This window comes from Dendropsophus ebraccatus, chromosome 9, assembly GCF_027789765.1.
Source record: "Dendropsophus ebraccatus isolate aDenEbr1 chromosome 9, aDenEbr1.pat, whole genome shotgun sequence".
NCBI lineage: Eukaryota > Metazoa > Chordata > Amphibia > Anura > Hylidae > Dendropsophus > Dendropsophus ebraccatus.
Window position 1 is genome coordinate 87,960,295 of NC_091462.1, and position 25,554 is coordinate 87,985,848.

Here is a 25,554-nt window from a genome sequence, read left to right on the forward strand (position 1 = left end):
TAAAGGGGTACTCTGGTGAAAATCTTTTCCTTTCAAATCAACTGGTTTCAGAAACTTATATAAATTTGTAATGTACTTCTATTAAAAAATCTCCAGTCTTCCCATACTTACCAGCTGCTGTATGTCCTGCAGGAAATTTTTTCTTTCTAGCCTGTCACAGTGCTCTCTGCTGACATCTCTGTCCAGAGCAGGAGAGGTTTTCTATGGGGATTTGCTACTGATCTGGGCAGTTCCTGACATGGACAGATGTGGCAGCAGAGATCACTGCAGGACATACCGCAGCTGATAAGTACTGAAAGACTTGAGATTTTTAAATCCATATAATATCCTAAAGATTAAAAATAAAGATATTCTGTTCTTCTCCAGGTCTCCTAGAGATAATGCACTTTCACAGGTAATTTGAATGCAACATTCCTAGTCTAAAACCTGAATAGTGAAATGGGATGCTACTTGGGGGGTCAGCGTCATAGGGGTCATTTATAGACAGTAGCAGGCCATGGTCACCAATGTCATATCGTTTCATTTTGTAGTTTGAACCAATGGACTCCAGATTTAGAAGAGAGAATCCTGCACTATCTCTCTACTCCAAATCCTTCTTATATATTCAACCTCCAGGTAATGTATGTTGTGTTACATGTTTAATGACGGCTATGAACGTAGCACTGGTTAGACTGATAGTGTCCTATGCATGATCTTTATTGTATGCCAGTGCTTAGCCTGGGCTCTTCTCTTCAGATATCAATCAGAAGGTACCTGACAAATCTTAGCGATGACCCAGAACTTGTCTTGTCTGAATTACAACGTCTGGATCATCATTTATTTGCAAGAGCCATGGAATATCTTTTCAGTGGGAAGAAAGAAAATTTTGTAAGTAGTTTTGCTAGGTCTATCTTCCTTGAATAATAGGTAGAATACCGATCATTTGTGCTGTAGCCAAGATTATTGTGGTGGAACATGTGCTTTTAGTATTGGACTGAAATTTATTGGGCCCACCATACTTGGGTACATCTGATCATATTATTACTGCACATGGGATTTTTTAGGGTGCGTTCACACGTACAGGATCTGCAGCAGATTTGAAGTCACAGTTTCAAAGCAAATCAAATCTGGGCTATCAAATCTGATGTAGATTTGCTGCAGATCCTGTACGTGTGAACACACCCATAAAGTGTCAATGTCGTTACAACTTTCAAAATCTAAATTAACAGTAGATGTGATATAAAGTCATTATTTTTGTTATCATGCTGTAAAACAAAGCTGAACTTACCAGAAATCCAGGTCCAGTCTCCTGAAGGCAGATTTTCTGACTTGTGCTGCTAAACATTAGAATTCGGGCCAGTACAGAGAGTCACGGCTCAATGTGTCCATCAATCACATGACTACCTTCTCTCTGTGAGCGCTCAGATGGCCTGGGATACACTGGACTTCCGGTTTTCTGACTATTTCCTGTTTTTAAGAGAAAAAAAAAGAGACAGAACACAGGAAGTGCTGTGTTTTCAATGATAACTAAAAAATAAATAATGAATGTAAATTGAAAACTTGCTTTATATCACATCTACTGTTGATTTAGATTTTGAAAGTTATAATGACAGTGACACTTTAGGAGTGGCGCAGATTTAAAGGGAACCAATCACCTCAAAAACGCATATATAGCTTTTTAAATGTGCTGTTAGAGCACACAGCACACTTTCCATACATGTTTCTATATACTCCCTGCCTCCCCCGTGTAATCCATAAAGTAACTTTATAAAACTGGCGCCCGGTATGCAAATTACCTCAGGTAGTCACCTGGGCGGTGTTCGGCTAGATGGTAGTCACGGTCAGTCCGGGTCCCCTGGGCGTTCCTCGGCGGTAATCACGCCCCTCTGGGCGTGATTCAAATCATCCAGTAGTTCCAACGTCACTCAGGAGGGCGCCGTGCACGATGTTGGCGCGCCTACGTTCTTAGGCCGCCGCACATGCGCAGTACACCTGCTTCCATTCTGGCTGTACTGCGCCTGTGCAGAATATCCTCGAACTCAGTGTGCGCCGGAGTTCGAGGCTATTCTGCACAGGCACAGTACAGCCAGAATGGAAGCGGGTGTACTGCGCATGCGCGGCGGCCTAAAAACGTAGGCGCGCAGACGTCGTGCACTGCGCGCTCCTGAGTGACGTTGAAGCTACTGGATGATTTGAATCACGCCCAGAAGGGCGTGATTACCACCGAGGAACGCCCAGGGGGCCCGGACTGACCGTGACTACCATCTAGCCGAACACCGCCCAGGTGACTACCTGAGGTAATTTGCATACCGGGTGCCAGTTTTATAAAGTTACTTTATGGATTACACGGGGGAGGCAGGGAGTATATAGAAACATGTATGGAAAGTGTGCTGTGTGCTCTAACAGCACATTTAAAAAGCTATATATGCCTTTTTGAGGTGATTGGTTCCCTTTAAATATTTGTGTGTGGGTTTACGAGTCACAGCTAGCTGAGTACACCTGCCCAGCAGGTTAAAGGGTTAAGCGGGTGTTCGTGTACGGCGGGAGTCCACCGGTGGCACACCGTGGCTTCCCTTCTGGTGAGTTGGCACGTAGTGCCGGTTGGTTAATTACGGTTAAAAGTACGGTTAATAAAAGCTGTGGCCTGCCATCACCCAGCAAAAGAAGTTGAGCGTTGTGTTTTTATTTCCTGACGGCGTTGGGGAATATGGTGCCGTCTTACACGCTTGGTTTGGAGATCTAGGCAGTCTAAGAAATAAAGCTCCAAACTCCACCGTAAATGGAATTGTGTACAAATGGGCAAAGCACAGCAATCACTGAGCTCAGGGAGATCAGCAAAAAAAAAATCTATGGAGTACTCATTCAAGAGTCTCTATTGATACATTGCCCCCTAAAAATGTGAGTATGCAAAAAAGGGGGTTCTGTGGAGCCTCAGTCACGAGTCTCAAAACATGGGAATAGCCAGTTATCTCTCCTGGGAAGGAAACCAGTTGCTAAGGATGCCTTCTAATGAGGATATCACTAAACCCCCCTGTTATGTAGCCCTTTAGTCCCACTCAGTTGCAAGTATTGGGACACAAATAGATAAGTACCAGGGTGGCCCCTTTTACGTCAAAGTCTAACCCAGTTGCGAGTGTTGCGACATGACAAGGGAAATACCCACACCCAGTAGCGGATTATAATAGGTCCGTTTCAGGTGGTAGCCCGGGGCCCATGGCCCCCCAAACAGACTTATGTTCAAATCAGGGCACAACTGCAGCCAGGAGACAATGCAGTAACATTAGAGAATATATTGAAGCACCTTATCATGTGACAATGATGTCACCACAGGGCCTTTACAGGCTGCATTATGGAGGAAAAAGACTTAAGTTGGTGCCGCCATAGTTACAGTCGGTTGGGCGGGCCCAAGCTTGGTGAACAGCCCGGGGCCCATGGTAAAGTTAATCCGCCCCTGCCCACGCCAGGCAACCATCCACCCACAGACTATGGAATATTTTTAAAAAAGGGGTCTGTGGGGCCTCAGTTATGAGTCTCAAAACACGGGAATAGCCAGATATCCTTCCTGGGAATTCCCGTGTTTTGAGATGACCCGCTCTCCCCCTCCAATAAGATTTTACATGTTTTGGTTATGTAAACTAGACAATTCCTTTAAGGAATGCTGTCAGATAAAAGTCATAGAAGGTTTTTGTTTAATCGAATGATACTTGTTTTGTTTTTACCACAAAATAATTCTTATTATTGTCTTTTGCCAAGGGAATGGCCGGTATTGATGTGGACTTTGAGACCATGCGGGACGATATCTTCCAATCCCCAACAGGAAATCGCAGTTTATTCAATGCCACCCTCCAGAAATGTCTTCCAGCACTGTATTCAGCTGAGTGTGTGAAAATACTGGGTCAGGTCATGCGTATGTATGGTGGGTCTTACCTGCAAACTGATGTCATAGCAAGATTACCAACCGAGATACCAGATGACCCATTCAGGAACCTGTAAGTATAAAGCTAGTAAAGACCAGGCATAAATGAAACGTATAATGTGCCCAGAGGATCAGTATTTACTATTCAGCTTAAAAGAGGCCTCAGTAAGTGGCTACTGGCCTATCAATTTGCCTTCATTGGCAAGTCAAAGAATTGATCACATTGGCTCCCTGTAGATAGAGTGGTATGGAATAACAGTAATGCTAAATGCATGTAAATTATAAGACTATGTTCACACACTAGTGAATTTGGAAACCTATGGCCATAGTGGTTTTTGAACACAACAGCCAAAGGTTTCCGAATTTGAACGGTCGTTGTGTACACAGTGCATCAACTACGGCTGCTGTTCACTGCGGCCATACTAATTAATGAACATGCCTATTTTTGCAAACAACGGCCGTAGAAAATAGACTGTTTACACACTGTGTGGCCGTTCTGCCAGCGGTAGTGTGAAAGAAATTCAATGGTTAATTGATTTTTTTTCACACCCATACGGCCAGCAGACTTGTATGGGTGGAAAATAATGTACCTATGGCTGATAATGCATTATCGTCCGGAGGAAAACGGCCATGTCAAATAATGGCTGTTGTATTGCAATGTGTGAACAAAGCCTCATACTGTAAACCATATGCATAAATGCAAATATGCCATTCCCTAATTAAATCACGTAATAAATGAAGAAATTAATAAATGAAGAATTACCGTGTGGGCCCAACTTTCTATTCATCAATGAATAGAAAGTTCTAGTAAATCACATAAGAGGCTTTGAACATGAATATTTATTAGGCCGGGTTCACACTGAGCAAAACTAGCGGAATTCTGCGGCGGAATTGTCCGCCGCGGAATGCCGTTAGCCTCCCTCTCATAATGGGAGTCTATGGGAGGCGCACGCTCCTGCTCTGTCCACGCTGAAGAATGAACAACATGTTCATTCTTCAGCACGGAGAGACACTGAGAACAGCAGCGCGCGCCTCCCATAGACTCACATTATGAGAGGGAGGCTAACGGAATTCTGCTAGTTTTGCTCAGTGTGAACCCGGCCTTAAAGGGAAACTATCAGCAGGTTAGACAAAATGTAACCTGGTGATATGTCACTATTGCACAGGGGACACCAAGGAAGAAGGTATGTGTCATTTGCTCCATGGTCCGGTAAGACCGTTAGGAGTACTGCGGCAGCTGTTAGGAGCACTGCCCGCCCCCATAGCACCGATCAGGCCCGCCCCTAGCCGGCCCGCTACATTCCTTATCATTAGAAAGTGGCGAGCCTGTCTCACAGGATGCAGTCACATTATTAGAGGTGTGGAATCTGTCTCATTGACTGCAGTTATATTATTAGGGGGGGGACTGTCTCATAGACTGCAGTTACATTATCAGAGGTGTGGGATCTGTCTCATAGACTGCAGTGACATTATTAGAGGTGTGGGATCTGTCTCACAGGATGTAGTCACATTATTAGAGGTGTGGAATCTGTCTCATTGACTGCAGTTACATTATTAGGGGGGGACTGTCTCATAGACTGCAGTTACATTATCAGAGGTGTGGGATCTGTCTCATTGACTGCAGTTATATTATTAGGGGGGGGGACTGTCTCATAGACTGCAGTTACATTATCAGAGGTGTGGGATCTGTCTCATAGACTGCAGTGACATTATTAGAGGTGTGGAATCTGTCTCATTGACTGCAGTTACATTATTAGGGGGGACTGTCTCATAGACTGCAGTTACATTATCAGAGGTGTGGGATCTGTCTTACAGACTGCAGTTACGTTATTAGAGGTGAGGGATCTGTCTCACAGACTGCAGTTAGATTATTAGGGGGGGGGACTGTCTCATAGACTGCAGTTACATTATCAGAGGTGTGGGATCTGTCTCATAGACTGCAGTCACATTATCAGAGGTGAGGGATCTGTCTTACAGACTGCAGTTACGTTATTAGAGGTGAGGGATCTGTCTTACAGACTGCAGTTACGTTATTAGAGGTGAGGGATCTGTCTCATAGACTGCAGTCACATTATCAGAGGTGAGGGATCTGTCTCATAGACTGCAGTTATATTATCAGAGGTGTGGGATCTGTCTCATAGACTGCAGTGACATTATTAGAGGTGTGGAATCTGTCTCATAGACTGCAGTTACATTATTAGAGGTGAGGGATCTGTCTTACAGACTGCAGTCACATTATCAGAGGTGTGGGATCTGTCTCATAGACTGCAGTCACATTATCAGAGGTGTGGCATCTGTCTCACAGACTGCAGTTACATTATGAGAGGTGCGGGATCTTTCTCATAGACTGCAGTTACATTATTAGAGGTGAGGGATCTGTCTCACAACTTAAGATAGACATAACTGGTGTAAAACACTGGTGTCACAACACAACTGCAAAAAAAGACATTTTCAGTTGTTGTACAGTGATTGACAGAGATTGTTCTGCCCCCACTTCCTGTATTTTATCCCAGCCCAGCAGTTGTCATAAGCAAACATGTATTACCAGCAGGCAGAGGGGCAGAAACAGTGACACCTAGTGGCCAATTTTATAACTTTCAGTTACACCAATAAAACAGTTTTTTTTTAAATTAAGTGGATTAATTATTAATTATAATCATAAGACAAAAGGAAAAGGATTCAAATGAACCACAAAATAAGAGATATGTGCAAAAATCTGACGTCCGTAAAAATACGGATCCCATAGACTTCCATTGGTGATCTGTACCATAATCACGGAACGGAATGTGGATCAAAATGAATATGGACTGTGTGACTAGCCCCAGTGTCGGTCTGGCCCACCAGAGGACCCGAATCCTCCGGTGGGCCCCCAGCTTTAGAACCTGCACTGACACTGACTGACATGTATTTTCTTACTGGTTCTTCATTGGTGGGCCCCCAGGATCATTTCCTCTGGTGGGCCCCAGATACCCCAGTCCAACACTGACTAGCCCAATATAAATCAGTGTGCTCTAAGTTGAACCGTGATTACGGGTCCACAATTACAAACAACTTTATGGGACAAGTGAATAAGATATAGACATGTGAAGGGTATAGATATAGATATGCCTGAAATAGATCTGTCACACAGGGATCCATACATGCCCAATAATAATTATGCAATAAGCTGGAATGCTCTAGGAACTCTGCTATGACTATATGTATGATCATATTTCCTTTTTGTACACTGGTTTTATTGGTAATATTCATCTCAGTGTACTGGTTGCTCAGTATCAGTATAGCGATAATACAGTATGTATGGTGATAATAATACTGGTATACTGGTTTTCTTGGTAATATTGGTCTTAGTATACAAGAGTTTGCCCATTGTACACTTATATTATTTGGTAACTGTATGACTGTACTAGTAAGAAGTATTTAATATCATACATAGACAATTGTCGATAGATAGATAGACAGATAGAAATACAGCAGATAGAGGGCTAAAGGGCTAAAATTATATTTCAGTAAGTCAGAAAGCAGTTACAGTTGCATTGATGGAAATTTCTGTATATTGAAATACTGTATATTGTTATCAACAACCTAGCATAAAGACTAAAAAAAAACTATAATAACCCTGTAGCGGTATAAGAGAAGAAATTTAATCTCTGTCATTATCTTTGTAGTTCATCTGTCTTTAGGGGTCTCTATGATAAGTTAAAGGCCAATGACCGGAGAGCGCTATATGAATGGATGACTCATGTTCTGCAAGACTCCTATGCAGTGAATGGTAAGTATTTACTGTGTTGTGCTATTAGTGTCACAGAGAAGAGCGTGTGTATCCTGCAGCCACCAGCAACAATGCCCGGTAATAGGATAACCTGTAAAAAGAAGGCTGTGGAGCGAGTTATGTTTGGCTGACCTCAGAGTAGGGGCCCTATTACATGATTATCATGTGAAAAATCTTTATATTGTTCAAACTTAAGTGATAATTGTTCCGTGTGTGCCCAGGCAATGATCATAAAATCATTTGAGTGTAGTTGATCGCATCTTTTAAGTTCACCCTAAAATCATTGTTAATCGTTTGCTGGGATCAGAAGGTGTGAACAATCTTAGTACAATCGTAGTAACGATCATAACTATCGTTCTGTGTAATATGTTGAACGATTTAAGGTTATTCCCAAAAACGCTTGTTTGCGATCGCTTAACGTTAATCGGTGAAAACTAAAAAAGCTTCATCTAATCGGACCCTTAAGACACATAAGAAGGTGCATCTTGGGGCATGTGTATGCACCTTACAATGCACAATCTGTGTTTCTTCTAGGCTTAGGAATCCAGTGGGAGGTCCTAATCAGTGATTGACCCTATGTTACTTATATAAGAATGTGTCCATCACTGATTAGGACCGCCTACTGGACTCCCAAACCTAGAGTATGCAGACATACAGTATTAGTCAATAAGTTATAATTTATACTGAGCCTTTTCCACACAATTATATATCAGTATGCTCGGATATTTTTGCTTCCCATGCCACAAGATCATTTTAATATATTGATAATATTTAAAATTCTGCTCCTTAGATTATATATTTGTACTGACAAATATGACTCTGTCTCTATGGGAGTTGCAATGGCTATGAGTAAATAATGATCCTGGCTGCATTAAGGAATTGCTGGGTAAATGGTGTCAGAACATTTGTAATATTCCTAAGCAGTGAATACAATTATACACAGGTACACGCAGTCCCTTTGATGCAGATATTAGGTCACGGTGCTCATTAGTTCAGATTAGCTTTTAGGACAGGTAATATATTAGAAAGCGTTTTTTGTAATTGTTTGATATCCTGCGTGTCCTTGTTGTTAAAGCTGCTAGAACTGTAACCTGAAATGAAGAATTCAAGGTGAATTATTTTTTCTTTCTGGCCCCAATTACTTTCTAATAGAAATGCCATTAAATTGATGCCATCCTGCCTGGTGATTGCCTCTTATCGCCTCTAATCCACATTGAATGGTCACAAATTGTTCCTAATCTGTAGAGACATCAGGTTTACACTTGAGTCCATTTTTTTTTTACCGTAGATCATGGAGTTGAATATGTCTGCCCATATACTGTAGGTTTTTGTAGCCTTAACCAACTATGATGTGTGATTAGAGATGAGCAAACGGACAGTAAGTCCAGGTTTACTTGAAACCCAAATGCTCTGTATTTGACTCCCGGTGGCTGGAGAAGAGGGATGCAACCCAAGGGGGGGTCAAATGCCAAGCGCTTGGGTCTTACTGTAAGTTTGTTTATCTCCATGTCGAATAACTGGGGAGATCTACAGATTTTGTGTTGGAGCCCAGAAAAAAGAAGTTATGCTTCTGCCTAGGATGGGCCATGTAAGACACTCCTGTTATCAATAGTAATCTATACATACATCACTGTATACATTAATACAACTTATGGATATAGATATGTATTCTTCTGCTGTAGCCCATACTCCCATTAAAATTATATAATAGGGAACCTGCAGCCTTTCTGCTGTTGCAAAACTACAATTCTCATCATGCCTGTCCAGGCATGATGGAAATGCTTGCATTCCTAGTACATGAATCTGACATAAATATAAGTTCCTGTATATGTACACAGAGGCCAATGCTTCCATGTCATGGGTGACTGCTGAGAGCTTGTGGATTTTAGGACGCTTCATGGTACATCTACCATTGGAAGAAATCAGGAAAATCAGTATCAATGAAGTAAGTAATTTAAAATCTTCTTCTTCTTCTTCTCCTCCCTTTTTCCGACTCCCTTCTTCTTCCATCTTCTTCTTCTTCCTCCTCTTCTGTCTCCCTTCTTCTTTTGTCTCCCTTCTTCTTCTTCATTTTCAGCCCCCCTTCTTCTTTTTCATTTTCCATCTCCCTTCTTCTGCTCCCTTCTTTTTCTGTCTCTCTTCTTCTTCTTCTTCCGCCTCCCTTTTTCTTCTGTCTCCCTTCGTCTTCTGTCTCCCTTCTTCTTCTGTCTCCCTTCTTCTTCTGTCTCCTTTCTTCTTCTTCATTTTCCATTTCCCTTCTTCTTCCATCTCCCTTCTTCTTCTTCCGTTTCCCTTCTTCTTCTTTCTTCTCCCTTCTTCTTCCATTTCCCATCTTCTGTCTCACTTTATCTCCTTTTTCCTCCGTCTCCCTTCTTCTTCTTCCTCCGTCTTCCTTACTCTTCTTCCTTCTTGCTCATCTTCTTCCTTTTTCTTCTCTTTATTATTAACAATAATAACAATAATAAACTTCTAATTGTTGATTGGTAATGAGCAGCTCCTGTTTTGCTGCAGCGGCCTTATTTGCAAAACCAGCAAGTAAGAACAGACATAGTGGCTATCATTAAAAGAGTTGCCCACTTTTGAAAAGGTCCCCAACAAAAAGATAATCACCTATGATTGATTATAATGTACTGAAAAGACAAAAATGAATTTTCAATTTTCTTGCAGTTTCACCATAAGGGAAATAAAGCATAACACATTTTTCAGAAATTTATGTGCTGTCTGTGTAACGTACAGTTGCGTCCTCCAGAGCAAAACTGTAATTGCTTTCTGCTCTCTAAATTAAAAAAAAAACAAAAAAAAGTTTACATTTTTTTTTCTTAGATTTGAAATTTGTTTTTTTTTCTAAATCAGACTCCTCCTTTCTAATTTTGCAGCATAAATAACCACTAAGCCATCATTTTGTCAGCATGGTCTATTCATCACAGAGTGACAGGTTTCCATTAACCTTATTCAAAGTGACACGCAATATGGTGGTACCTCCTGTTAATTGAATAAATAAAATCCTCTTTCTGCGCACTATAGAAATAACATTTATAGATAGAACCATTTGTTGGCAATCTTTTTGTGTCCCTAGATTCGGATATTTATAAGCTATGACAATGCCACAAAGCAGCTGGATACGGTATACGATATTACACAAGATCTAGCTAAAGCATTCCTGGAGCTGATAAATTCCTCTGGGTTCGATATGAGGAACATGTCCACTCTATATAGGTGAGCAAACATTTGGTAAGCATTCATTGTATTACTAGTCTGCAAACTGAAAAGGGGTCAAAGAGTATGCAAATAAAGGGGTGTTTATTTTAGCTGGGGGGATTTACAGGTAGATTAGGGGCGAAGTTAAAAAAAAATGGTGTGCAGTTTGGTATTCAGATGTTGTGTATCAAATGTAAGTGGTCCCTACCTTTGCCTACTGGCATATGGCACACGGTAGTAGGGGCGTCCTGTTATGCCATGTCGTCTTCTTCTACTTTGATTTTTATTCCGTTGGAGTATGGGATGGGACCATGCCAGGTTTTTGCTGTGTCTGGTTAGAGCTTATTTCTCAGCCTATATTATGGATCCGTCTGTTGGTTTTAAGGACTGATCATATTGATTTATCGGTTGACTATTACTGTGTACTGCTGTCAGGAAGCTGTGTTCTTTCTCTGTCTTGTCTGTGTTCACATTGAATACATTATTTGATATTGTTTGGTTTGTATGGCTGCTACGTGCGTGTCTTGTCCAGTCTGTCTATGTGTAGCAGCTCTGCCTATTCAGTTTCCTGTTGTTGTTAGATATAGAGGTGCCTTGGATTACGAGCATAATTCATTCCGGGGCAGTCCTTGTAATCCAAATCTACTCTTAAACCAAACCAAATTTTCCCATAAGAAATCATAGAAATGCAGGCAATTGGTTCCACACCTCAAAAATAATGATTTTTTTATTCTGAATAACATGTAAAACAAATAAAACAAACATTCAGAAACAGCAGAATATGTGATATTATAAGTTACTGTACAGTAATGGAGAGGATGGGAAACACAAGGACTGACAGAGACTGCAGGGAGCATGAAGGAATGAGCAGGGCAGATGTGGGCACATACATGCAGTACTCTCTGTCCGGGTTACAGGGGTTACAGTTATGCAGAGATCACCCCCACAGTCCTGTCCCCTGATGTGAGCCCCAGCCTGAAGTGGATCTGCTATGATTTGGAAGCTGAGGGAGACTTCCTGGGTCAGAGAACAGTGCTGTAGACCCCGCTATGCAGACCATGCCCCTCCTCCACTCCCCCTCCCACCCAGTACAGAGTGCTCTTAAACCAAAGCAATGCTCTTAAACCAAGTCACAATTTTGAAAAACTGTGAGCTCTTAAACCAAAATGCTCTTAAACCAAGGTACCACTGTATTTCCTGTAGTCAGTTTTGTCCTGTTGTTGTCTGTCATTTGCACATTATATGAATCATATATGAATCATCCTACTACTACCCTTATTGACTTCAGTCATCTTATGGTGAGTAGACATTTACTTTTGTTCCCGACATTTAATACTAGCTTGTATGAATTTCCTGTCTGACTGCTGATCCCACTGTTCTGCCCTACCAAAAGTCCTTAGGGTATCTGAGCACTGTGCCCAAGAAAGGCGATTGCTGAAGGTGAAGCCAGATTATGCAGTCTAGTGACACATCAGCTTCGTAACAGGCCCTGTTACTGATTTCATATTGGAGCCTGTTCCTATGACTGATAAAATGAAAACACAAGCCAGCTGAAGGCTGCATTTAACAGTGAGGGCAGTCTGCCAGCATAGTCCCAGAAAAGCTTGTCCACCCTTGCTCCTATGTACATTATATGACTCTGTTATTGAACAGGCTGCAGAGCTTGCGGGATAGAGGGCTTAGAACACTATCTGTATGAACTTACTGGTGACTTTTGGTCCTCTCTTCCTTTTAGACTGGGTTTACTCATCTGTTTCTATGATGATATACATGATCTAGATCCTGTGATGGCAAAAGCTGTATTGCATCAGATGATTAAGTGCAACCAGCTGAGGGGCTTCCGAGCGGATGTGCAAAAGGTGGGTAAATCCGAAATCAAACCATAAAGCAGATGTAAGCTTATGTGTCACCAATGTAATAAGTAAGCAAATAGGAGAAGTCCTCCGACCTAGAAAGGGGGTACATAGTACTCACCTCAAGGTGTTGCTGAAATGGTAACAGGTTCCATCTAACCTGCTGACATGTCCCGATAGCACACGGGGCCCTGAAGATCAAGGTACATTTTTGTGTGCATTGCAGTTTAATCCATAATGAGCTGGTTTGGTGCACTGGGGGTGGGACTAACACCCTCAGTGCACACTTTCCCCGACTGGCCTGCTCCTTCTAATGAATACTGGGGCAGCGCTCTGCAGTGGCGTCACTGCAGAACACTGTTTCAATATACATAAGAAGGTGCGGGTCAGCCGTGACAGATCAGTTGTCCCATCCCCAGTGCACCAGACTACCTCATTAACTTATGGATTAAACTACCAAGGACACGAAAACGGCACTGAAGATGAAGGTGAGATATTATGCTGGAGAGGATGATGGTGTTAGCAGTAGCTGCAGATGACTAGAGTGTCTCTCCTACTGTATAGCACCTCAGCTCTTGAGATGAGGGGATTACTGATGGGGGGGGGGGGGGTTAGAGCAACGTCCAGACCTCTGGGGATGGCTGGGCCTTGTAGTGTACCTCAGCCCCTGATTTCTCATGGTCACTGATAATCCCTAGTGAATCCGCAGGTGGTATTCTGCTCTCTGGTGCTTCCCTTTAGTCTTTTTCCCTCTCTTAGGGGTCCACAGTAGATGTGAGAGGTGAGCTGTATATATATATATATATATATATACTGCTGCATATGTTCTACATAGTTCTACATATGTTCTACATAGTATATAGAAAAACACTGACCTAGTGGCAGAAAACGGGTAGTGTGGGACCTTCACCCAGAGTGTACCTTATCAATGGTACCTGATTACAGGTGTGCAGAAGAAGAGCAGTGGCATGCCTGTTCTGGGACACTGCACTAATACTGCTCATACTGCTCCGAACCCGAGCATGCTTAAGATTCACTCATCTCTACTTGGTATTGATTGACAGCCATTCCTGAGCATGCACCGAGCAGGACAAGTCTTCACTGCTGTGTATCAATGTTCAGCAGCAGAGAATCCTTGGAGTGCTCGGATTGTATGGTCAGCTCTCCTGTCACACAGCATCAAAATCTCTGTAACCACAAAGTGACATTATACTGACTGAATTCTTACATAACAAAGAGCATTATCCACTGGAAAGCATGCATAGTTAATAATATAATTAGCCTAAGTTAATTTGTTTGCACCATGAAACTACTCCATAGATATCAATAATTTTTGTGCATTGACTGTCATTTGAAAAAGTAATTATAATTTCATATGAATGTAAATACCCAAAAAATTTTCTGTTTTACAGTTAAAGTCTCAGTTCCTTCAAATAGCTGTCATAAACCAGACGTTGAATGACAGCCTGGGCTCTCTCTCAGATGCCGTAGTTGGACTGACTGTATCCCAGCTTGAATCATTATCCCCAGAAGCTGTGCAGAGTGCCATCCTAACACTCCAGCAAGTCTCAGGGTGGACGAGGAGCCAGATTATAGTCCTTACAAGGAAGTTTCTGCACTCTGAGAAGGTATTGCGGATGTAGAAAACATTAAAGTACGGTTAGAAAGGCTCTCTGGCTGCTCTAAAGTGCACTTACATCTCTCGGTGTGTTACTGTGCCACGTAATGTGTTTGTAGTGTGCATTAACAAAAGACATTGATGACACAAATACAATATAAGAAGCACAGGTTGGCCTAAAGTAAAATCTATAACAGGGCCCTTTATCTGCAAGGTACTGCTGGTGTCTCAGGGACAGTGTCGGACTGGGGTATCTGGGGCCCACCAGAGGAAATGCTCCTGGGGGCCCACCAATCAAGAACCAGTGAGAAAAGTCATGTCAGTCAGTGTTTGTGTAGGTTCTATAGTTTGGGGCCCACCGGTGGATCCTCCGGTCCTCTGGTGGACCAGTCCGGCACTGCTTGGGCACAGAGGTGCGTTGGAGGTCCCCCAGGTACCAAGACCCAGTTGCAGCTGCTGTCCCTGCTTCCTCTAAAGCTACGTCACCACCTAGAATCATAAGAGAGAGGTCTTACCTCTGAGATAATTGGCAGTGCGAGATCTGGAAGCATTTTCTGTATTGTGTGGCTACCATAATAACATTTGTTATTTTTATGATTTTTTTTTTATATTAGGTTTTAACATATTCTAATATAAGTCAACTGGGAGAACTGGTGTCAGGAGTCAGTGCAGATTCCTTTTATGAGATGAATTACCGGGATCTTTTAATGGCTCTGAAAAGTGGACTCTCCCAGCATGCACCATATTTTACCACAGCTCAACAGGAAAGCATCCTAAGTAAGGTAACTGCAGATTTATTTCCTATGTGGTCTAATGAAATGGTTTCAAGCACACCTGCCACCCCAAAAAACATTGGACATGACACAGAGGGATGTAAAAAATGTTTTGCTCTGTGCTGTGTATTATAGCAGTTTCTGCTTTCTCTAAGTCTGAGCTGGAGAAAACTGACAATTAGGTATGGAGACATCAGAGGGAAAAACTGCTGAAAAATGCCACATACATCCAGTGGCTGTCTTTGGCACCAAGCACCCCAAGCGATCGCTTGGGGCCCCCAACATCCAGGGGGGCCCCCACGCCCCGCTCTTGTGCTCAAGACCGCTGGACAGGGCCGCTTCCCCGCTCGCTGCTGCCATCTGAACTGTAACTATGAGCACTCGTAATGAGCACTCATAGTTACATGCAGCAGCACTGACAGGGCAGGAGACATTGGCTCCCTTCCTGTCAGTCACTCTTGTGGCCGCAGGAAGGGTTTTCCCTGCGGTCACAAGTGGCAGCTTTGTCCTTGTGGTGCCGGCGCTCCAGTGACATCAACGGAGCATCGGCGCCAGGACAAAAGGAGTGCGGCCACTTGTGATCACAGGGAAAACCCTTCCTGCGGCCACAAGAGTGAAGAGAAGAGGAGACGCCAGGACCCAGGTGAGTATAAGTGTTTGTTTTATTGTGTTATATACTATATGGGAGGGGGAGCACACAGGGGTCTGTTTAACTGGGGGAGCGCACATCGGGGGTCTATATAAATGGGGGGAGCACACAGGGGGGCTATATATCGGGGAAGACACAGGGGGCTATATATAACTGGGGGAGCACACAGGGGGGCTATAGACTACTGGGGTTTCACAGAGGGGTCTATATACTACTGGGGGCAGCACACAGGGGGTCTATATACTACTTGGGGCAGCAGAATGGGGTCTATATACAACTTGGAGAGCACACAGGAGGTCTATATCCAAGTGGGGGAGCACACAGGGGGGCTATATACTACTGGGGGAGCACACAGGGGTCTTTATTCTACTGGTGGGGCACACAGGGGGTCTATATACTACTGGGGGAACATACAGGGGGTCTATATACTACTTGTGAGGCACACAGGTGGTCTATATATAACTGGGGGAGCACACAGGGGTCTGTATACTACTGGTGGGGCACACAGGGGGTCTATATACTACTGGGGGAACATACAGGGGGTCTATATACTACTTGTGAGGCTCACAGGTGGTCTATATATAACTGGGGGAGCACACAGGGGTCTGTATACTACTGGGGCAGCACATAAGGGGTCTATATAATACTGGTGGGGCACACAGGGGGTCTATATACTACTGGGAAACCCACACAGGGGGTTTATATACTACTGGAGGAGCACACAGGGGTCTATATCCAAGTGGGGGAGCACACAGGAGGTATATATCCAAGTGGGGGAGCACACAGGGGGGGGGGGTAAATACCCCTGAGGGAGCACACAGGGGGCCTATATACTAGTGGGGGAGCACACAGGGGGTATATACAACTGGGGGCAGCACACAGGGGGTCTATATACAACTGGGGCAGCACACAGGAGGTCTATATACTTCTGGGGGAGCACACGGGGGGCTATATATAACTGGGGGAACACACAGGTGTCTATATACTACTGGGGGAAGCAAACAAGGGGTATATACTACTGGGGGCAGGACACAAGGGGTATATACGATTGGGGGGAGCACACAAGGAGTATATATTACTGGCGGTAGCACACAAGGGGTATATACTACTGGGGGCAACACACAGCGGTCTATTGTTTTGGAACACGTGTCAAGGGGGGGGGCAGACATAACTTCGCTTGGGGCCCCAGAAATGCCAAGACCGCCCCTGCATACATCAGATAATGGCCAGAAGAACTCTTATTCCTTACGTACACATAGCACAGCAACTCCTGTTTATTTTGCATTTCCAGAACTCAGGCCTCTACCAGACAAGAAGTTAGGATAGTGGGCAATGTAAGACATTTCAATTCATACAATTCAGAACAAATTCTGTTTAAGAGGAAAACAAACATTCGGACATGTTCAGAGCTAGTTCTGTATTTATGTTGCTATATTAGCTTATAGCTTATGTTGCTATATTAGAGTTGCCTTTTGACTGATATAGATAGAAATATTAGACATTGCTTCAAGTACATAAGTGGGATGTTCTCCGTACTGTGCAGTTTGACCTTTTACTAAATCAATCTAAAAAGCTTTTTTCGTATTGATCTTTTGATAAAATACATGACTAATACCATACAGGTCAAGTATAGATCAATTCATTATTTCCTCCTTAAGAAAAAACTAAGTTTATAGATAATTGAACCCTTGAGACATTTTGTCCCCATAATGAAATATTTTGGGAAATGTGAAAGGAATCTGCTGAAAGTCCATGGAGACAAGCCAATGGTCCACCAATGATGTCTAGTGAATATGATGGACCTCAATACTACTGTTTTTATCATTATTACAATGCCAGCTTTCTTGCAGTGTACAGCCTGATGTTCTGTAAGCAATCTACTGTACATACAGCCTATAGAAGTTCTTTGTGCTTCTCTAGCTATTCTAAATCCTTAACTCTGTTGTGTAGTTTGCTCCGGAGTCTCCAGAAACTTCTGCTTTATTTGTGCTCAGATTGCGTTCTGCTAAATTGCTGGGGTACCTAGCACCCCCATGCATTTCCTATTGAATCAATGGGAACTCTGTGGTGCTGAGGCACTTCAAAGACCCCCATAGATTACAGATCATCACTAGGGGTACAAGCAGTGGCGTAGCTACCGCGGTCGCGGCGGTCGCCGCCGCTACCGGGCCCGCCATGAAGGCGCGACACCCGCGGCAGCTGCGCAGCAGCCGGGGACAGACCAGGAGGAGTGAGGATCAACGTGGGAGCGCGTTGTCAGGTGAGTTAAGTTTTGTTTTGTTTTTTTCAGCCTGCAGGGTGGGGGGAAAGAGGGGGGAATCTATGAGGGTGGGGGGAAAGAGGGGGGCATCTATGAGGGTGGGGGGAAAGAGGGGGGCATCTATGAGGTTGCGGGGGAAAGAGGGGGGGCATCTATGAGGGTGGGGGGAAGGAGGGGGGCATCTATGAGGTTGCGGGGGAAAGAGGGGGGCATCTATGAGGGTGGGGGGAAAGAGGGGGGCATCTATGAGGGTGGGGGAAAAGAGGGGGGCATCTATGAGGGTGGGGGAAAAGGGGGGCATCTATGAGGGTGGGGGGAAGGAGGGGGGCATCTATGAGGGTGGGGGGAAAGAGGGGGGCATCTATGAGGGTGGGGGAAAGAGGACCATCTATGAGGGTGGGGGGAAAGAGGGGGCATCTATGAGGGTGGGGGGAAAGAGGACCATCTATGAGGGTGGGGGGAAAGAGGACCATCTATGAGGGTGGGGGGAAAGAGGACCATCTATGAGGGTGGGGGGAAAGAGGGGGCATCTATGAGGGTGGGGGGAAAGAGGACCATCTATGAGGGTGGGGGGAAAGAGGACCATCTATGAGGGTGGGGGGAAGGAGGGGGGCATCTATGAGGGTGGGGGGAAAGGGGACCATCTATGAGGGTGGGGGGGAAAGAGGGGCCATCTATGAGGGTGGGGGGGGAGAGGGACCATCTATAAGGGAGGGGGGAAAGAGGGACCATCAATAAGGGAGGGGGGGAAGGGGACTATCTATAAGGGGGGGGGGGAGGGGACCATGTATAAGGGGGGTGGGAAGGGACCATCTATAAGGGAGGGTGGGGGGAGAGGGGGGCATCTATAAGGGAGGGAGGGGGGCATCTATAAGGGAGGGTCAGGGGAGAGGGGGCCATCTATAAGGGAGGGTGGGGGGAGAGGGGGCCATCTATAAGGAAGGGTGAGGAGAGAGGGGGCCATCTATAAGGGAGGGTGAGGAGACAGGGGGCCATCTATAAGGGAGGGGGTAGAGGGGGCCATCTATAAGGAGGGGGGAGAGGAGGCCATCTATAAGGGAGGGGGTAGAGGGGGCCATCTGTAAGGGAGGGGGTAGAGGGGGCCATCTGTAAGGAGGGGGAGAGGAGGCCATCTACAAGGGGGGGTGGGGGGAGAGGGGGCCATCTATAAGGAGGGAAACATGGAGGGAGAGAGGCCATCTATTTGTGCGGGGGCAACATAGGGGGAGAGGGAATACACAGAGGGGGGCATATATTATTAGGGGGTCACATAGAGTCAGGGCTACCCACTAAATGAGGGTGTAAAGGGGCCAATACAGATGTGCAATGTGTATAGAGATGAGGATGGTGCCAGAGTGAGGAGCCTAATATGTCTGTCTGGCAGATTCTGTGGATTCGTGGCTCGGAGAAGTTCTCATAACGGCCCAGGGTGGATGGAGAAGATGAAAAGGAAAGAACTCTGATGAGAAAAGACGTCTCCTGTGAGTCACCTGATATAACTGCACTGTAATGTATATGGTGTATAGAGCCTGTGTAGAGCTGGGGTCACCTCTATATGACTGGATGAGGTAATTTAGTATACTGGATTTTGTCAGTAACAATATGGTGGTGATGGTAGTGTTTGTGGTGTGGCAGTAATGTTTCCTTCCTATATACTGATATTACTGGTAATATTGGTCTCAGTATACAGGATTTGGTCGGTAACAGTATGGCGGTAATATGTACGGTGATAATACTTTCTCTTCCAATATGCTGGTGTTATTGGTAATATCTATCTTGGTGTGTATATATATACACGCACCAATAGCATCACTTGGTCGCGAAAGGAGGGGGGGGGGGGCCCAAGTTGGCCTCTCGCACCAGGGCCCAGGAGACATTAGCTACGCCCCTGGATACAAGCAGTAGCAACCCCCTACTAGATAGTCATAGTGGAACACCTCTAGAGTATGAGGCAGATGTACTGCAGAATTTAAGACTGGATAGAAATATATAAAGTGTATTACAGTACTGGCAAAATAGAGGAGATTATTATTCACTCACTGCTAAAAAAGTACATGGATAAACTGCACAGAAAGTGACTTGTGGTGCTAAATTTGAATAATCTGTATAATGTCAATTTTGCACTGATCTATGGGGGAGCTGTTGTGAGGGACAGGGCCAGGACAAGGGAAGGCCAGGGTAGGTGATGGCCTAGGGTGCCATCTCCTGCTGAATTACAGGGGGCGCAATTTTCCCCTTCAGCCTCTGTATCTGTATGTGTGTGTGTGTTAGTGGAATGTGTGTGCTAATGGAGTGTGTGGAGCATAATCCTGTGTGGTTGTGGTAGAACTACAACTTCCAGCATGATCCTGTGCGGCTAAGGTAGAACTACATCTCCCAGCATGATCCTGTGTGGCTGTGGTAGAACTACAACTACCAGCATGATCCTGTGTTACTGTGGTAGAACTACAGCTCCCATCATGCTCCTGTGTGGCTTTGGTAGAACCACAACTCCCTGCATGATCCTGTGTGGCTAAGGTAGAACTACTGCTCCCAGCATGATCCTGTGTGGCTGTGGTAGAACTACAACTTCCATCATAATCCTGTGTGGCTATGGTAGATCTATAACTCCCAGCATGATTCTGTGGCTGTGGTAGAACTACAGCTCCCAGCATGCTCCTGTGTGGCTGTGGTAAAACTACAACTCCACCATCCTAAGCCACCCCCAATGCTCCTCTCCTGGACCAGAGACAGATGAGCAGTATGAGCTTCCACTCCACCTTTTCCTCATGGGCAGAAACAGTGTCATCCTCCAGTGGCAATGGCTCCCTGCGGACCAGATATAGCAGCAGCATATAGTCCAGCCCTCCACCTCTCTGAGGGACAGTGAACTGGCCCCCTGTGTAAAAAGTGTAGGGACCCCTGCTATACACTATGTGGGGGCAGCCAGGAAGCTATACTGTATGTGGGGGCTATACACTGGGGGGCACCATTTGCATTCTCTGCCTAGGGCACCAAAACTCCTTGTCCTAGCCCTGTCTAGACCACTACACTACATGGTTAATGGGGCAAATGGGGTGGTATCAGGGCTGTATTACCAACTGCTGCTGCCCTAGGTTTTAAACCTGAATCCCCTCCATCTTCACTCACTAATTAGCATTATGATTTTCTATTTCTGAACATCATATTGATATCTGATCAGTCTTAGGCCGCGTTTCCAATTTTATTGTACGGCACCACATGCAGCCGAAACCAGACGTATGGCCACTAATCCTGGTAACCGCACATGAGGAAGAAAAGGGAGCCTTGTTTCAGCCACATGCATTTTTTACATGTAGAAACATTGTCTGAATCATGTCTTTCATGATTTTTAACTGCTTAAAACATAAACAAATTTCCATGTTGACTCAATGATTAGAGCCGTCTGCATATTGTCTGAGGGAATTCTCACCACAGGATTGGTAGGTTGGTAGGTACAGTAATAGCTCCAGGTGTCACATTTACCACCGCCACACCAGAACTGACCAACACCACCATACTGTGACTGGATAACACCGCCACACCAGACCTGAGCAATACTGTCCTACTGTGACTGGATAACACCGCCATACCAGACCTGACCAATACCACCATATTGTGACTGGATAAAACCCCCATACCAGACCTGACCATTACCACCATACTGTGACTGGATAACACCGCCACACCAGACCTGAAAAATACTGCCCTACTGTGACTGGATAACACCGCCAAAGCAGACCTGACCAATACCACCATACTGTGACTGGATAAGACCACCATACCAGACCTGACCAATACCGCCCTACTGTGACTGGATAACACCGCCACACTAGACCTTAACAATTACTGCCCTACTGTGACTGGATAACACAGCCATACCAGACCTGACCAATACCACCATACTGTGACTGGATAAGACCCCCATACCAGACCTGACCATTACCACCATACTGTGACTGGATAACACCGCCACACCAGACCTGAAAAATACTGCCCTACTGTGACTGGATAACACCACCAAAGCAGACCTGACCAATACCACCATACTGTGACTGGATAAGACCACCATACCAGACCTGACCAATACCACCATACTGTGACTGGATAACACCGCCACACTAGACCTGAACAATTACTGCCCTACTGTGACTGGATAACACAGCCATACCAGACCTGACCAATACCACCATACTGTGACTGGATAAGACCACCATACCAGACCTGACCAATACCACCATACTGTGACTGGATAACACCGCCATACCAGACCTGACCAATACCACCATACTGTGACTGGATAACACCGCCACAACAGACCTAAACAATACTGCCCTACTGTGACTGGATAACACCACCATACTGTGACTGGATAACACCATCATACCAGTCACCCTCTCTCTACTTCCCTCTTCCCGAAAAGACACCAGATTTAATAGCAAGTCAGAAAGGGAGGTGTAAAACTAAAAAAAATTGGGAGTTGAAAGACAAAAAAAGTTGCTTTTCCCCCTGCTCCCTGGTGCTGCCCTAGGCACCAGACCATGGGTGCCTAGTGGTAAATACGGCCCTGGGTGGTATATTTACAGAAGCAGGGTTACATAGCAAATAGGACACCTTAAAGAAGTCCGGCCAAAATTAATTTTTGATATGTTGTTACTTATAGGGCTATTTCCCTTAATTTAGTAGATCAGGAAGTGTTAGAATTCTCTCAGATCCAGTGACGTCACGACGAAAGGTGTAATTCCTATGGAGTGTCCAGCAGGGGGCGCTCTCTATATAGAAGTCTATGGGACTTTATTGTTTCTATGGATTTCTATGTAATGTAGTGTAGTGTACAGTGCTTTATTGAATGAATACATCTATGGAATACTTTGGGGAGCAAGTGTCCTTGCTCCCCAAAGTATTGCATAAATGTATTCATTCAATACATTAGGATATCAAAGTAAGCCGCTGATCCGCCGCATTCCCGCCGCACTCCCGCCGATCCGCCGCATTCTCGCCGCACTCCCGCCGATCCGCCGCATATACACTGAACTACAGCTCCCATCATCTGCTTATAGTATGAACAGGTGATGGGAGCTGTAGCTGGGTAATGGATATCACTTGCCTGCGATCCCCCTGCGCCCGGCGGCATAAGCAGTGGGGAGCCGCTTAGTACACAGGAGCGCTCCCCCCCTCCTCCTCCTCCTTCTGGGAACCTTCCCCCTATAGCACTGCTGACTCCCCGCCTGGCCGCCGCTCTCCGCTCTCATATACCGGCTCCCGATGCTTCCTGGTGTCCGCACTGATGCATCGGGAGCCGGTATATGACAGCGGCGGCCAGGCGGGGAGTCAGCAGTGGTATAGGGGGAAGGTTCCCGGAAGGAGGAGGGGGGAGCGCTCCTGTGTACTGAGCGGCTCCCCCCTGCGCCCGGCGGCATAAGCAGTGGCATCACAGGCAAGTGATATCCATTACCCAGCTACAGCTCCCATCACCTGTTCATACTATAAGCAGATGATGGGAGCTGTAGTTCAGTGTATATGCGGCGGATCGGCGGGAATGCGGCGGATCGGCGGGAATGCGGCGGATCGGCGGGCTTACTGTGATATCCTAATGTATTAAATGAATACATTTATGCAATACTTTGGGGAGCAAGGACACTTGTATTCATTCAATAAAGCACTGTACACTACACTACACTACATTACATTACATAGAAATCCATAGAAACAATAAAGTCCCATAGACTTCTATATAGAAAGCGCCCCCTGCTGGACACTCCATAGGAATTACACCTTTTGTCGTGACGTCACTGGATCTGAGAGAATTCTAACACTTCCCGATGAGATGTCCCCAGGCCAGGGCAAAGCTGTTACACAGTATATCTCTAGTCCCTTCCCTCTGTAAACAGGCTTGTTTCTACCTGACACTGGTAGCTGGTTACAACTAACTATACTTGGGACTTTAGGCCTTACTTTGACACTAGAACCACCCGAAGACTATAAAGTCTGGAATAACTGTGAATTTATAGACAGATAATTAGACTTAGTTCTCCCCTGTTACTAGAAGGTTCTAAGAAGCAAACCAACCAAAGAGAATGCTGTTCACCTGTAGGTGGCAGCAGAGAGCATTCATTTGTATGTGTTTCATATGGAGCTGACACAGGGCTCGCTGCTGCCACCTCTGTCCCTGACAGGAACTTCCAGAGCATAGAAGTTTTCTTTCGGAATTTGCTACTGCTTTGAACAGTTCCAGTTACGAACAGAGCTGGCAGCAGGGGGCACTGTGTCAAACTGGAAAGAATACATCACTTCCTGCAGAACATACAACAGCTGATAAGTACTGGAAGACTTGAAATCTTTAAATTAAAGTAAATTTATATAACTTTCTGACACCAGTTAATCTGACTGAAAAACACTTCTGCCTGCTCATCGGCTCCTGCAGCACTCCTCCTTATGCATATTCCTAATGGCATTCTGCAGTCATGTCCCTCTCTGCCACCACTCACCTCACACCCATTAATACCCACTACATATATTATTCCTTTTGTAGTTTTACCAGTGATTATATCCTGATACAAAGTCCATTAATACCATATACTTTTTCAGTTCTTCCCATGCAATGTAGACAATTCTTTGAGCATCCATTGTCAGGCTACATTTTCAAAGATATCCCAGTCACAGTGTCCAGCTCTATTTGATGACGCTTATTAACAGATTGAAGTTTATAACCTGCCGTACAGTTATATTGTTCCCATTCATGATATACAGAACAATGATGGCTGTCATATGTCCGTGCTGTGTTTTTTCTCATTAGCTGATGTCTTCTGGAGAATTTCACACAGTTCTGGCAGACATGAGTGGAGCATTCTTCAAGCAAGTGTCTCTATCCCAACTGCTGGCACAAAGGAACCTGGACGTTACAGAACTACACGACAAAGAGATGAGAAGGAGTCAGGTAATTATATATTTAACCCCAGTGCCCCTCATCCATGAGCCACCATCCATGCTGCGAGTGGACACTGAGGACTTGGCAATGCTGAAGTCTCTCGAGACTCAGGACAGAACAATCCACAGTCATTTCTCTCTTCTGTAAGAGGAATCACTAATCTGCTTCTTATACATAAAATTCATGTTGAGCAAGTATTTCCTGAGAAGGAGATTGTAGTGTTGTTGAAGAAATTGCCGGAGGTAGCTGTCACCACTTGACATGACAGCATTTGTTCATTCATTGCATGGATTTTCAAAGGGAGATGCTGAACCCAAGTCTGTTTTATTGCAATTTGTCATACAGCGGAATATAATTGATTGTTCCCAGTTATCAGCCATTTCAGGCCCCGCAGATGCTGGCAGTAGTGTTCTTTAATGGAAATAATATGCTTTCATATGCTGTTTTTGAAGCCAAACTAAGAGTGGATTAAAAATAAAGAGTAGAATTTTTCCAATAAAATTTCCCTCCGTTTACGATGCCCTTCTTACATCAAAACAGCACATGCCCCGCCTCCCTGACTGAGAACTCTTCTATCCCCAATAATATTACTGTACATCACCTGTTATTTGCGT

General features: G+C 44.8%; 1 protein-coding gene across 2 annotated transcripts in view; it reads left to right on the forward strand.

Moving 5' to 3' along the window:
• Window positions 1-810: 810 nt before the first annotated feature.
• Window positions 811-25,554, forward strand: part of OTOA (otoancorin) — a 46,712-nt gene continuing 21,968 nt past the window's right edge. For both annotated transcript variants that reach the window (XM_069981979.1, XM_069981980.1), the window contains exons 1-9: window positions 811-867; window positions 3,733-3,968; window positions 7,561-7,664; window positions 9,503-9,609; window positions 10,741-10,880; window positions 12,598-12,721; window positions 14,128-14,343; window positions 14,948-15,115; window positions 24,809-24,949. In XM_069981979.1, the coding sequence (XP_069838080.1) occupies window positions 832-867; window positions 3,733-3,968; window positions 7,561-7,664; window positions 9,503-9,609; window positions 10,741-10,880; window positions 12,598-12,721; window positions 14,128-14,343; window positions 14,948-15,115; window positions 24,809-24,949 (1,272 nt within the window). In that variant the 5' untranslated portion in view covers window positions 811-831. The remainder of the gene's footprint in view (window positions 868-3,732; window positions 3,969-7,560; window positions 7,665-9,502; window positions 9,610-10,740; window positions 10,881-12,597; window positions 12,722-14,127; window positions 14,344-14,947; window positions 15,116-24,808; window positions 24,950-25,554) is intronic.